The sequence below is a fragment of the Myotis davidii genome, unplaced genomic scaffold (assembly GCF_000327345.1).
Source record: "Myotis davidii unplaced genomic scaffold, ASM32734v1 scaffold736, whole genome shotgun sequence".
Lineage (NCBI taxonomy): Eukaryota > Metazoa > Chordata > Mammalia > Chiroptera > Vespertilionidae > Myotis > Myotis davidii.
Genome location: NW_006287431.1, coordinates 286,954 through 301,519, shown reverse-complemented (window position 1 = coordinate 301,519; position 14,566 = coordinate 286,954). Strand labels below are relative to the sequence as shown.

General features: G+C 49.6%; 1 protein-coding gene across 1 annotated transcript in view; it reads left to right on the top strand.

Annotated features, from left to right (window-relative positions):
- SPTBN4 (spectrin beta, non-erythrocytic 4) overlaps positions 1-14,566 on the top strand; it is a 75,984-nt gene that overhangs the window by 43,720 nt on the left and 17,698 nt on the right. Inside the window, 3 exon segments of the mRNA XM_015560940.1 lie at positions 1,067-1,213; positions 2,807-3,070; positions 14,470-14,561. Coding sequence (XP_015416426.1) covers positions 1,067-1,213; positions 2,807-3,070; positions 14,470-14,561 — 503 coding nt within the window.

The following is a 14,566-nucleotide window of genomic DNA, read 5'->3' as shown; positions in this document are numbered from 1 at the left end:
TTTTTTTTTTTTTTTTTTTTTTTTGGCAGGAGGGAGGAGGAGGATCTTGTGACTAGGGGGAGGTGGAGAAGGGGGAGGAGCAAACATTCTCAGGTGCCAGGTTTGGTCATGAGTGGGGAGGTTGGGACTTAGGGCACAAGTCTTATTTGGGGGCTCAGAAAGCACCCTTGTGATTGGTCCTGCTCGGGTAGTGAGAGGGGCCCACTCAGTCCTTGCATTTTGAATGACTGGTTTTGTTGGTGAGTGGGGAGACTAAAACTGCCATTAGTTAGGGAGCTAGCTGTCTGGGGAGGTTCTATCTAGTCCATGTTGGGGAGTCTGAGCCTAGCTTTTAGGGTAGATTCATTTGGGGAGCTTGCATTGGGGTTGACTTTGATAGGGGGCTAGGACTGGTTATGATTTGGGAGAACTGTGGTCTTGGATTAGATCCTCATGGCTGGATGTAAGGAGTCCTGTGGGCTCATTAAGGAGGCTGGATATGAGCTGTGGGGGATGGGTCTACCCCAGACTGGAGGGCTAGTTTGGAGGGAACTAGACTTAGCACCAGTTGGGAGATTGTTTTGCGATTCAGCTGGTCATATTGGGGGGCGGGGGAGAGCTAGGTATGGAGGCTTCGTTTGATACCCTGAGGAGGGGGTTGGGATCTTGAACTGGTCCTTATTGGAGGTGGTTGAGACTGAATCAAAGGCTCTAAATGTTGCTGTTGGTGGGGGGGAGGCTCTGGGGGCTGAGTTGAAAATGAGCTAAATTAGCTTGGAGGACTTGGGCATGAGTGGGACAAGGCTGACTGGCTCAGGAGCCCTGCCTTGGGGCTTAGGACTTATGGGGAAGGGCTGCCCTGAGGACAAGGGGGATGAGGAATGGGGCGTTCTGGGGACCCTTTCATCCTCCCTCCCTCCCACCCCCGCCACACACATGCATATAAAAGCTTCACTTGCAAAAATTTTCCATCCCTTATTCCCCTGCCCCAAACCTAGCAGTCCTGGCCCTCAACTTGGGACTTCTGGAGGGGATGAGAATTATGCCAGGTTGGGAGAACCAACTGAGCCCCTCCTCCTGTCCACAGCTGGATGGCTGGATCCATGAGAAGATGCTGATGGCTCGCGATGGCACACGGGAAGATGGTCACAAGCTGCATAAGAGATGGCTCCGGCACCAGGCATTCATGGCCGAGCTGGCTCAGAATAAAGAGTGGCTGGAGAAGATCGAGAGGGTGAGGATGCAGAAGGCCCCTCTTCCTGTGCCAGGCGCCAAAGGCCTCCAGGAAGCCCACTTCTCACCACCAGCCTGCTGCTGTCACACCTGTGAACTGGTTCAGATCATTGCCATGTTTGCTTCTAGCTATGTGGTCTTGAGCAATTCACGTAACCTCTTTGAGCCTTGATCGCCCATTTGTAAAATGGCAGCTTCTCTTCTGAATGGTGCCCATACCCTCCTAGCTTTTAAAAATTAGGGAGGGCAAAAGTAGGTTTACATTTGTTCCTAGGGAAAAAGACATGCAGGTTATGGTTGCTACAATAGCTTTATTTACCTAGAGGATAACTCATAATTGATACAAAATAATAACAATAACAAGACAAATAATACAAATAAATAATAAAATAATGAATAAAGAAATAATAATACAAGAAGAAAAACCACATACTCACAGCTACAAACCTACTTTTGCCCACCCCTGCGTTTCCCCTTTCCTGCAGCCTCCCCCAGCAGGCTTCCTTCCACACCTTTTGGAGCATCTAGGATAGAGCATCAAGTAGACAGGCTGGGGCAGCCCTAGGGAGCTAGGGTTACAGTGGACTTTGCATTCCTACAACCCTGGGTTCTAACTGTGTCTGTGTGCCTGTTACCAGCTGTGTGTTGGGGAATTGTGGTAATCTCTTTGAGCCTCAGTTGGCTCTGCTTTAAAAATAAGAAAATAATGAATATCGCTACTTCTCTGGGCTCTTGTGCACATAAAGTGCTGAACACAAAGCCAGGCACCCAGGAGCTGTAATTGCTCTGGTATTGTTATTTTTAATATGCTCTAGGCCAGTGGTCTGCAAACTCATTAGTCAACAGAGCCAAATATCAACAGTACAACGATTGGAATTTCTTTTGAGAGCCTGAGGAAGAGCCGCACGCAAGGGGCCAAAGAGCCGCATGTGGCTTGCGAGCCGCAGTTTGCCAACCACGGCTCTAGGACAACATATATTGGAGTTTGACTTCAGTCTTGGTGGGACCCACGCAGATTTTTGCCCCAAGGCTCAACCCCCAAAACTAACCTCTACTCTGGCTGAACCCCTAGACCTGCAGCCCTGGGTATCCCCACTCTTCTGACTCAAACGGAGACACCCAGGAGGGGCTTAAACTCTTAAGTGGCCATAGGTGCCCCCTAAATGGTGGCACATGGCAAAGCCACTCTTCTTGACTTTGAGTTTAATGGAAGTTCTCCCTCTCTCTCTCTTGTCTTTTTAATGGCCCTCTACCCATGTTTCTGAACTTATGGGAATGTCTTTGTGGCTATCACTTTATGACTGTCTGTCTGCTCCCATGTCTCTGTGCCTCTCTGTATCCCTCCCCACGCTTCTGTCTATCTGTCTATCTGCCTGTCTGTCTTTCTCCTTGTCTCTCTTCCCACAACTTGGCTTCTTTAATCCCTTCACCTATCTCTACATCCACCCCTCATGTCTGTCTCTGTGTGTCTCCAACTCCTTCCTGCTCTCTCCACATCTCTCCCTGCATCCCGTCCTGTTCCCCCCATATTTTCCTGTCCCTTCCCCCCACCCACCCCTCCCCCTCCCTGCCTGACTCCCACTGTCCGGGGCAGGAGGGCCAGCAGCTGATGCAGGAGAAGCCGGAGCTGGCGGCCTCCGTGCGCAAGAAGCTGGGCGAGATCCGGCAGTGCTGGGCCGAGCTGGAGAGCACCACCCAGGCCAAGGCTCGGCAGCTCTTTGAGGCCAGCAAGGCCGACCAGCTGGTGCAGAGCTTTGCCGAGCTGGACAAGAAGCTCCTTCACATGGAAAGCCAGCTGCAAGACGTGGACCCTGGGGGGGACCTGGCCACCGTCAACAGCCAGCTGAAGAAGCTGCAGGTAGGGCCTGGCTGACCCTTGGGCGCTTTCTGTGCCACCGTGCGGCCTGCGCTGGGTTAGACTTCGCTCGAGGTACTTCAAACAGAGGGGATTTAAGACAGGGACTTCTTTCAATCGTGTTAGAAGAACTGGGAACAGAAAGGGAATACTGTGCACATCCAGCTGGTAGTAAGTGTTGGAAGCAGCTAGGACCCCTAGGGCGTGGAGTACAAAGGGGAGAGAAAGGATTCAGAGCCAAGAAGCAGTGGGCGAATAACTGGTACACCGAGGGTTTCACAAGACCCGGACTCCCGCTTCCTGGATCGCGAAGCCAAGGCCCAGAGGGAGGGGACTGGCTGTGCACAGAGCAATCATGACGTCTGTGCCGTGCTTCCTCTCCCAGCCTCCCAGCCGAGCTCTCACTGACACCTCCCACCAGCCCTAAGAGAGTGGTACTAGCATATCCCCCACTTACCAATGGGGAAGCAAGCACAGGAGGGAGAGCACCAGGCCCAAGGACACAGCTGGCCAGGGTCTTCCCTGCCAAATGGGGGCTTAGAGAACAGACACAGCTGGTGGACGCTCAGTATCTGACCACGTGACGTAAGTGGCAGGAGGTGCAACTGTAGGTGTTGCCTCTCACCTCCTAAGGTGTGCCAGCTCCTGCCTTTGCATGCCAGGAACTCTGCCTGGCCATGACTGAAGAGAAACCGCGGCTCTGGGAAGTGAACTTACTGGCCCAGGGTAGCAAGTGGCAGAGGCTGGATTAAACCCAGGTCCCTATAGCCTTCACACTCCTTAGGGTCCACCTTCTGGATGGTTATGCTTATGAAGTGCTTGGCATAGGGTCTGGCAGAAAAAGTTGACTCAAAAGTATAACGATGCCAATTAGTATATAATTATTTATCCATGCAGCAAATCTTTATTGAGCACCTACTGTATCCAGAGGCTTTTCTAGGTGCTGGAACATAGCAGCAGGCAAAACTGACAAAATCGCTGCCCTCACGGGGCTCACAATCTGGTGGGGGAGACAGGCAAAGGCGCGAAGAGACAACATCTGAATACGATGCTAGTGGTGTCATTGATTTATATGCACCAGTGAGTCTCAAATACCTTGGTCTCCAGGACACTGCTACCTCCCATAAGTCATTGAGATCCCCAAAGAGCTTTTGTTTGTATGGATTATACCTACTTGATATTTACTACATTAAAAATTAAAACAGATATACTTAAATTATTGATTTATTTAAAAATAGCAATGATAAACTCAAAAGCATTAACCCAAAAGTCTTCTTTTAAGAAGAATAACTAGCCAAAACCGGTTTGGCTCAGTGGATGGAGCGTCGGCCTGCGGACTGAAGGGTCCCAGGTTCGGTTCCGGTCAAGGGCATGTACCTGGGTTGCGGGCAGTTCCCCAGTGGGGAGTGTGCAGGAGGCGGCTGATCGATGTTTCTCTCTCATCGATGTTTCTAACTCTCTATCTCTCTCTCTTCCTCTCTGTGAAAAACCAATAAAATATGTTTAAAAAAAAAAAAAAAAGAAGAATAACTAGCCCTAGCTGGTTTGGCTCAGGGGATAGAGCATCAGCCTGCAGACTGAAGGGTCCCAGGTTCCATTCTGGTCAAGGGCAGATAGCTGGTTTGCAGGCTCAATCCCCAGTAGGGGGCATGCAGGAGGCAGCCAATCAATAATTTTCTCTCATCATTGATGTTTCTATCTCTCCCTCTCCTCTGAAATCAATAAAAAATATATTTTTAAAAAAGGGAATAACTATATTTTCAAAACAAAAGAAAATGTAGTCAGAAGACTGGCATTGCTTTCCGTGCTGCAGCTCTCTTTTGTGTCCTGCTTAATGGAAGCACTGGATTGTCACCTGTGCTGCATTCCTTCTGCTCTAGGGGCACGGGCTGCATGGGCCTGCAAAACCTGGTTCTACACTCGGGAGAGAACTGAAGGCAAATTACACCTTAGTGTTTTAATTAAAAGAGTTGTTACCTTGCAGACCTCTTACAAGGATCTCGGGGTCCTCGGGAGTCCCCAGAGCACACTGGGAACCTCTGATGTACTTCCATGCCAGGCACGGATACCCCTTCCTCCCAGCAGCCCTATCAGGGAAGGGCTGTCCATGGCCATTCAGGGCCGTGCTTAGTTCTCATCCACCCTCCTCCCTTGATACTCCCAGACCACAGCAGGGAAGGTGACCCTCTCACTGGCCCCTGAAAAATTGATCATTGCCTGAGCTGGACTCCCTGGGCTGGACAGGCAGTGGACCCATGGGGATGACTCAGCCCCAAGTCTGCTCTGAGGGATCGCCCAGAATATCGGCAGAGACAAGTGGTGGCTAGATGGTCAGACAGTGGAGGGAGCTGGCAGTACCAGCAGCCAGGGGCCGAGTAAGGAAAGTGTGGGGAGGGAAGGAGGCCGAAGGCTTGGGTTCAAACCCCAGGCAGGGCACATGTTCCATCCCTCTCTGAGCCTCTGTCATCACGTTCAGGCAGAACTACATCAGGGCCTCCCAGAGCAGGCGAGGTTGTGCACTGGGATGTGGTGAACTCCCAAGAAATGGGGTCTGTGACTCTCAGGTTCCCAACCTGGAACAGAAGCGTGCTCCACTGAGGTCACTTTGAGGAGGGTCCTGACAGGGGTCTTGACAAAGGTGTGGGCAGGGCATGGGGAGGCCACAGAGAGTGTGAGCAGGGTGGGGTTCAAGCTGGAGACTTTACCTCCCTGAAGAGGGCAGGGGAGGAAAGGGAGGGGAGAGCCAAGCGGGAGCTGGGGCCCTTGGCCAGGAATGGCAGCCAGCCCTTGGCACTGCTGCAGGGAGGAGCCGGAAAATGATATCCCGGCTTCTCTCTGCTCTCTCCATCCATCTCCTGCTTGTGCCCAACCAGGGCCTCCTTCATGGGCGCATGCACTCCCACAGGGTCCCACACCTGGTTACATGCTTGCTGTCGCTGTCTTAAAGCTCTGAATGGTATTTGAACTAGGGGCCTTGCATTTTCATTTTGCACTGGGCCCCACCCCACCTGGAAGCCAGAGGGTAGGATGTGTACAGGTCAGCCCCCTGGGGCACAGAGCAGGGTGGAGAAGCTTGCTGGTGGGTCAGGAGTGGCAAACGAAGACAGCCAGCCCAGCAGCAGCTATTACTGGGGTGATGAGTGGCCTCACCGTGATGACTAACTCTTCCCAGGCCGCTTACTGTGGTGGGTAAAGGCACAAGCTCAGGACTCAGGCAGATCTGGGTTTAGGCCACTTACCAGCTATGTGATGGTAGGCAAGTGGCTTTGCCTCTTGCTCTGAGCCTCAAGTGCCTCCTCTGTGCCACGGGCGGACCCCACTGCTAAGCCACTCCTTGACAGCAGGACTGTGGAGGCAGCATCACGGTCGAGGCCATGGATGCTGGAGCTTGGCCGCCTGGTGAGAAGCCCTGGCTCTGTGACTTACCCTGGGAATTACTTCTCTGTGCCTCAGTGTGTTCTTCAGTAAAATGGGCATGACAGCAGTACTGACCTTCTATGGACATTATGAAGATTACAGGACACACTGCAGACAGTGGTTTCAGGATTGCTGACCCAACAAATCTAGGATTCGGTATTTGTTTACCGGCTTTTACATTTTAATTGTCTTCAGCCAGAGGAGATACCACTATACTGTGTTCAGAAGTTATTGGGGTTAGTTATCTCTTCATGTTCACAGTGGTTATATGATTATGTGAAGGAGTTGTTTCATTTGTTTCTGTTGTATTCCATGCGGGCATTTCCCTGTCTGTGCCGCTGTTTGTAAATGTGTTTGGGGGGTGATGATATGAAGCATTAACATAGCGCCCAAAGTTAGAGCCGCCTTCACTTCACTTCATCGTCCCAAGCTGCCTGCTCAGGTGATGGTAACCAGGAGTTCCTGCTTCCTTCCAGCTGGCCCATGCCTGGTGTCAGACCCTTAGATATTTCCCCTTCTCAAGGCCGGGAAACATCTCACTGTGGTGTTTGCATTTGGGGGGGGGGGGGCCTGGGGCCCTGGTGAGCTTGGGCATCCTTGTCTCTCTTTTTGGCCATTCAGTTTTCAGAGGAAGGATTTGGGGCCTCCTAGCCAGCTCTTCCCTACCCATGGGGTGCGGTTAGCCCCACCAAGCCCTGGAGACCGTGAAGTGGGGTCCCCATTGTTTAAGGGCGAGCCGGAGACAAAGCGGGGTGGGGGGTGGAGGTGGTAGGAGGCTGGCGCTCCAGGTCACAGAGCCTTGGGCAGTGGCGCCAGCAGAGGACGCCGGACCTTTTTCCCCAGCAGAGGACGCCGGACCTTTTTCCCCAGCAGAGGGAGCCTGAGCTGAGGCAGGAGTGACTCAGTGGCCAAGGTCCCCAGATGGAGCCCAGCTGGGTAGGGGAGGGGCCTCCCAAAGCCCGTTGTCCCCTGGGGCCCTCTGGAGAGCACAGATACTGGGCTTTATGCAGGAGGGAGAGGGTGGCCCAGCTGGACACATATCCTGGCTGCTCCACCGCTCAGGCTACAGGGCCAGGTTGGGCTGGGGAGGTGCTGGCTCCCGCTGGAGGCGGGTGGATGTGTGAATGATCCGTCTCCCCTCAGCCTTTCTCTGGGCTCGGTTCCCTCCCTCCCTCCCTCCCTCCCTCTCTCCAGCTCCCTCTCTCCCTCTCCCTCTCTCTCTGTCTTGTTCCCCCAGTTCTCCTGTGACTGCTTCTCTCTGTTGCTGTCTCTCCCATCTCGGCTTCTCTCCCTGATCTCTCTTATCACCGTGTCCTCCCCCTGTCCCCACCTCAGCCGCTGCAGCAGACCCCACCTCCCACGTCTAGGCCATGTGACCCAGAGTCCTCTCTCAGCACCTCCTGCCCAACTGTCCTTCTGGCTGAGGGGCCAGATGGTGGCGTCCCAAGCCCCCACTTTCCCAGTCCTCAGGGGCCCGGCCAGCTGGTCTGGCTCAGCCCCTGGCTCCTGCTTTGGGGGGAAACACTGACCCGCCATCTGAGCGTCCAGCCAGGGAAATGTGCTGGAGGCTTTGCAGCTGCTGGGCTGAGTCCCTGGGGACTCTCTACCACCCTCCACCCTAAGCATGGCTCCTTCTCTAGCCAAGGAAACACCTTCCTCCCCGGCTTTCATTCTTGTGCGCCACATTTCTTCATCTAGCTCAGCATGGTCTAGGGCGAGCATGTCAAACTCGCAGCTGGCCGGCAGACTGCGTGCCTCCTTTGGCATGTGGCCTGCTGGCCTCAAGTTTGACATGCTTGGCCTAGGCCCTGGGGAGCAGGCCAGGTTCGGGAGCTCCGCAGCCCGTTCCACTACCATGTGACCAAGGGCTAGTGACTCCACTTTTGTGAGCCTCAAGGTCCCCACTTACAAAGAAGCAGAGAGATGGAGAACCTCTAGAGTTTTGTGGTCACAGAATCCTGGGATCAAATTTTGGTCTGGCAGTTTTTACTCGGGACCAGGGACGGCTCCTCTGTGAGCCTCAGTTTCCCTCTCTGGTAAATGGGAAGGCAGCAAGGTGGATCTGAGTAGGAATCAGGTTGATCTGGGGTCAGGACTGGCTGTGTCACTACCAGCCGGCGCCTCAGGCTTTTTTGGAAATAGGCTTTTCTTCTGAGCTTCCCCCTTCTCCTCCTTCTCCTCCTCCTCCCTCCACCCCTACCCCCGCTCCTCCTCCTCCTCCTCCTTCTTCTTCTTCTGTCTTAAATTTTTTTTCTTTTTTATAAAGCTGATATCTGATTCCATACCATAAAGTGCACACTTTTAAAGTGAGCAGTTCAGTAGTTTTTAGTGCATTTGCAAAGTTGAGCAACACTCACCACTAATTCCAGAATATTTTCATCACCCCATAAAGAATCCCTGTGCCCATCAGCTCCCTCTACTGATCTACTTTCTGCCTCCAGACCCCTGTCCATTTTGCACATTTCACGTGAGTGGAGGCATACAACATGTGTTGCCTTGGGTCTGGCTTCTTTCCCTTAACAGTGTTCTCAAAAGCCATCCATGTTGTGGGCTGTATCAGTACTTCATGGCTCCTCTGGTTTTCATGTTTAAAGCCAGTTTACTTTTTTTAATGTTAATCGTTAATGCTACCCGGCTAAGAGAAGCACACAGTAGGGTGACTAGTCAAACGAAGCCAACACACATCTGCAGAGACCTACTATGTGTAGGCACAGTGCCAGGCTCTGGGATCCACCTGTGAACAAAACCATCGTCCCCGCCCCGCCTTCCTGACCGAACACCCTATTGTGAGAAATCCATGGGTTGTTCCTTGTCTAGTGCTTAGAGCAGAGCCTGGCATGGAGCGAGCATCAGGATGTGTTACCTGTTACTGCTGTCATGGTAAGAACTTCAAGCAGGAGGGTGAAAAGGAAAAAGTCCTCCTTCCCCTCCACACACACAGTCACACTCTCCAGGGGTGTAACTGCTCTCAACAGTTTCTTCCCTATCCTCCCAGAAATATCCTGTGCACACACACACACCTATGGCACACACACCATGCTGAAGCTTGCCGTTTCACTTGACAAAATACCCTCGGTATCCTTTCTTGTCACAAAATCGATGGCTATACCATCCTTTGAAATTGTTGCATGGTATTCCATGGGCCAGTCGGGCAGTCTGTCTTCAACCAGCCTTCTGTTGAGAGATCTTTGGGCTGTTTCCAATCTGCCTGCATTAATAGTCCTGCAACAGACTTCTCTGTCTGTACGTAATTGAGCCCACATGCAAGTGTTTCTGGAGAAAATGGTCCTTAAAGTGACACTCCGGGGCCAAAAGGTCCGTGCATTAGAGGTAGCTATTGCTAACACCCTCCTGAAAAGGCAGTGGGACACCTGCAGGGCGACCAGCAGCATCCATCTTCCCTGCAGTCACCACCAGTAGGCATTGGCAAGCTTTTTCATTTCTGCTAATCTGGAGAGTGACAGATAACTGTCGTGTCGTTATTCTAATTTGCTTTGCCCTGAACATGGAAGGAGGCTGGCCATCGTTTTGTGTGTATAATGACCAGTGTGCTTCTGCATTCTTTGCCAATGTTTGCAGGAAAGGATATACATTAATGGGTGTTCAAAATACGTGGCATGTTCGTGGAAGTAGGAAAGTGTCAGTGTCTGGATCATTCCATCTTAGGTCATACGGTCACTTGCTGGAGGTTGTGGACGGGTTTTCATTTAATGGGAACTTATAATGTTAACATCTCAGACTGTATTTAAGAGTTTCCTGGATTCTCATTTTCATTTTCCTAGCAAAAAAGGTTTTTGGGGTTCCTATTTTATTTTTCTTTGATTTCTGTAGCTTATGATGAAGCCTTTTAAAAATTTCCATCTTAGATGGTTTTGACTTGTTATAGTTTGATTTTCACTCATTTTATGACCCTTACGGAATATGAACTGTATCAGCTGGGACTCTGTGGTGCAGTTCATAGGTCTTAAACGCAAATTGACTTAGGCTAAGAAGGGTATGTTGGCGCCCGTGCTGAAAGATTCAGAAGGCGTGCAGCTCTGGCACGGCTGGGTCAGTTTCTCAAATGATGTCCTCAGGCATCTCTGTTTCAGCTTCCGCACCCTGCTTCCCTCTGCGCTGGCCTCATTGTTGGGAGCCTGTTTCCCCCGTCGTGGCAAGATGGCCCGCCGTGTGGCAGGTCTACATCCTATCAGCTCAGGAACCCCGTAGGAAAGAGAGCACCCCTTCTGAGCTCACACACTTTCCCAACAAAAGTGGAAAGAGTTTTCATTGGCCAGTTTTAGGTCACATGCCATCTTTTACCCAACCCTTGTGGCCCTGGTGATTCAGTATTCTCATTGGCAGGCCTGAGTCACATGACCATTCTTGGACCCACTGGATTTCATCAGCTCTCCTGGAAGCCAGGGGGTTTTCATCGGCCCAGCATAGGTCGCATAACCCAATCCCATGGCCAGGGTGATTTCAGTGTCTGGTTGGCCAGGCTTGGGTCATGTGGTCACCCTTGGCCCTGTAGATTTTATTAGTTGCCCAAGAAGCTCAGGACCTGAGAGTGGGGTTTGAGGTGCTGGGAAGGAAGGAAGGGATGGGTGGTGAGGAGGCAAAACCAACAGCTCTGCACTAAAGAACCTTAGAGCAAAAATCTTCACGTGGTTCTTAAGTTTTAAGCTCTGGCTTACAGTCTTTTGCCCTAATCTGTTACCACTTAATTCATTGTTATTTTGTTTTCTTTTCTAGCTTCCCCCCATCTGTTTAGAATCACACAGTCATATGTGCATATTACTTTGATTAAAAGATCTTACTAACCTACAAGTCTTCCATGAAACAAAGCCTCCCTTCAGTATACCTCCCAGTCTCACACCCCAAAGAGAACCTCAATTATTATTTGGTGTGCACCCTTTTTGACCTCTTTCTAGCATTTACAAATTTTATCTATGTGGATTTTTAATGTTTTTATTTTGTTTTTCATGTTTAATTAAAAATTTTAAATAAATATATTTTATGTTTCAGACATCAAAAAACTGCCTTAGCTGGTTTGGCTCAGTGCATCGAGTGTCAGCCTGCAGACTGAAGGGTCCCAGGTTCGATTCCAGTCAAGGGCACATACCTTGGTTGCAGGCTTGATCCCCAGCCCTGGTCAGGGCATGTGTGGGAAGCAACCAATCCATGTGTATCACTCACATAGAAGTTTGTCTCTCTAAAAATCAATGGAAAAAATATGCTCGGGTGAATATTAACAACAAAAACACATATAGCCCTGGTCAGGTGCTCAGTTGATTGGAGCGTTGTCCCATACACCAAAAGGTTGTGGGTTCGATTCCACTCAGGGTACAGACCTAGTTTTTGGGTTTCATCCCCAGTCAGGGCACTTATGAGAGGCAACCAATCAATGTTTCTTACATCCATGTTTCTATAAAATCTCTTCCTTCCCCCCCCTCTCTTTTTCTCTCCCTTCCCCCCATCTCTCTCTCTCATCAATAAACATATCCTTGGGTAAGAATAAGGGAGGAAAAAACATATAAAAACCCTGTGAGAAGTCTCTACTTCATCTTCATTCCCATTCACTACATTCCCATCCCCAGAATAGGTACCATCTGTTATTAATTCTTGTTTATTGCAGGAAAGTCTTTTTCTTTAATATTTTTATTGATTTCAGAGAGGAAGGGAAAGGGAGAGACAGAAACATCAATGATGAGAATCATTGATTGGCTGCCTCGTGCATGCCCCCTACTGGGGATCAAGCCCACAGCCCAGGCGTGTGACCTGACTGAGAATGGAACCATGACCTCCTGGTTCATAGGTCAATGTTCAACCACTGAGCCATACCAAGTGGGCTATTCCAGGGAATTTTTATGCATGTGCAATCCACTACAAATATATATTAAAATGTATGTTGAAAATTGCTTTTCCTCTTGACAGTAAGTCTTGACTATCATTCAATACTGTTATGGATTTGTTTAACCATTTCACTCCTAATGGACATTGAGGTTGTTTCCTATTTTTCCCATTATAAATTCTGCTACGATGAGATCCTTGGACAGACATCTTTGTGCATGTGTGCCAGTACTTCTTTAGATATAGTCCTAGAATCAGATATACAGGTGCTGGATCAAAGCATTTTGACACAGTTTGCATTCTGATAGGACCTGCCAAATTGCCCTTCAAAAAGGCTCTATTCATTTACACCACTGCCCATGTGGCTGAGTGTGCTATCTCCCTGCATCTTTGTCAACACTAGATGTTATTGACCTTTTAATTTTTTTCCCCCTTTGGCAATCTGATGAATAGAAAAGGATACCTTGTTTAATTTGTATTTTTCTGCTCACTAGTGAGACTAGGCATCTTTTCATGCATTTATTTTTTCTTCTGTGTGTTGCCTCTTCACATATGATGCCCATTTCTCTCCTGGGTGGTATTTCCTTGTTGTTGTCATTCATTTGTACCTTGAACAAATCACAGTTGAAGGATTTCTATGTGTCAGGCACTGTTCTAGGAACTCGGGAATACAGAGGTGAATTGACACAGCCTCTGCCCTCATGAAACTCACATTCTGGAAGAGGAGACCAGTAAAAAACCTGGTGGGTGGGTGTGAAGAGATTACTAGTAAACCTCGTGGGTGGGTGGGTAGGTAGGAATAGATTAACCAAATTACTTGTATGCATATATACATAACCCATAGACACAGACAATAGAGTAGTGAAGGCCTAGGGAGGGGCGGGGAGTGGATAGAAGGGTCAATGGGAGGGAAAGGGGACTTACGTAATACTTTCAACAATAAAGATTAGAAGAAGAAAAAAAAAGAATAGGGTTGAAAAGCAAAACAAGCCCTAGCAGGTTTGGCTCAGTGGGGACTGACGGGTTCCGGGTTTGATTCCAGTCAAGGGCACATGCCCGGGTTGCAGGCTCCATCCCCAGTAGGGGGCGTGCAGGAGGCAGCCGATCAATGATTCTCATCATTGATGTTTCTATCTCTCTCCCCCTCTCTGAAATCAATATATAAATATAAATATATATATATATGCAAAACAAAAACAGAACAAAACCTACAAATAAAAACAGTTACCCAATTCAGTGCTGTGGAAACAAAGGGAGTAGTTTAAAGGGGAATTCTTTGATTATTAAAGACAGTAATTCCTTGCTTTAATACATATTAAATATTTTTCCAGTTTGTCATTTGCCTTTAACTACATCTAGAAACTTTGGTTGATGTGAAAGGATTTTATGTGGCCAAATTTGTAAATCTTTCCCTTTATGGTTTCTGTGCTTGGAAAGATTTTCTCCATCTCAAGATTATAAAACCATTTGCCCAGGTTTTCTTATTCCATTTACCTTGTGGGTTTACTTATTCCACTTAATCCATCTGGAATTGTTCTCAGCAGAGAGAGTGAGGAAGAGATCCAGCTAACTTGGTTAGCCAGTTGGCCCATGACCATTTGTTGAATAATCCATCTTTTCCTTGGAGATTTGAAATGGCTTCTATAAAATCGATGAATTCTCTGCTTTTGCACTTTGTACCTATCTTATATCACACCAACCATTTAAGTCGCTAGAATTTTGTATTTATTTTTGCAATTTGGAAATGTTGATTCTTTGGACAGATTACCTAACTTCTCCGGGCCCCAGTTCTCTCCTCCGTAAAACAGGGATACCATCAACCGTGAAGGTTTTTCTGAGAACTAAAAAAATTAATGGACGGCTTTAGTCCAAGGGGTCAAGTGAGCCTCTTGGAGAGGGAATATTTGATCTGAACTCTAATTGACAAGGAAGTGCCTGCGCGGCAGAGGGGATAGCAAAGGCAACGGCCCTGAGGCAGGAACTAGCCAAGCGGGGTGCAGGTCAGAGAGGAGGGCAGGCTTCGGAGGGACTTGGGCAAGGGCCGAGTGGACTGGTGGGCGCAGCGAGGGCTTTGCTGTCACTGTCACGGTGTTGGAGAGCCCCCGCAGGGCCACAGGGAGAGCGGGGCCCATGACGCTGCCCTGTTCCCACAGTCCATGGAGTCGCAGGTGGAGGAGTGGTACCGAGAGGTGGGAGAGCTGCAGGCGCAGACGGCGGCGCTGCCGCTGGAGCCGGCGAGCAAGGAGCTGG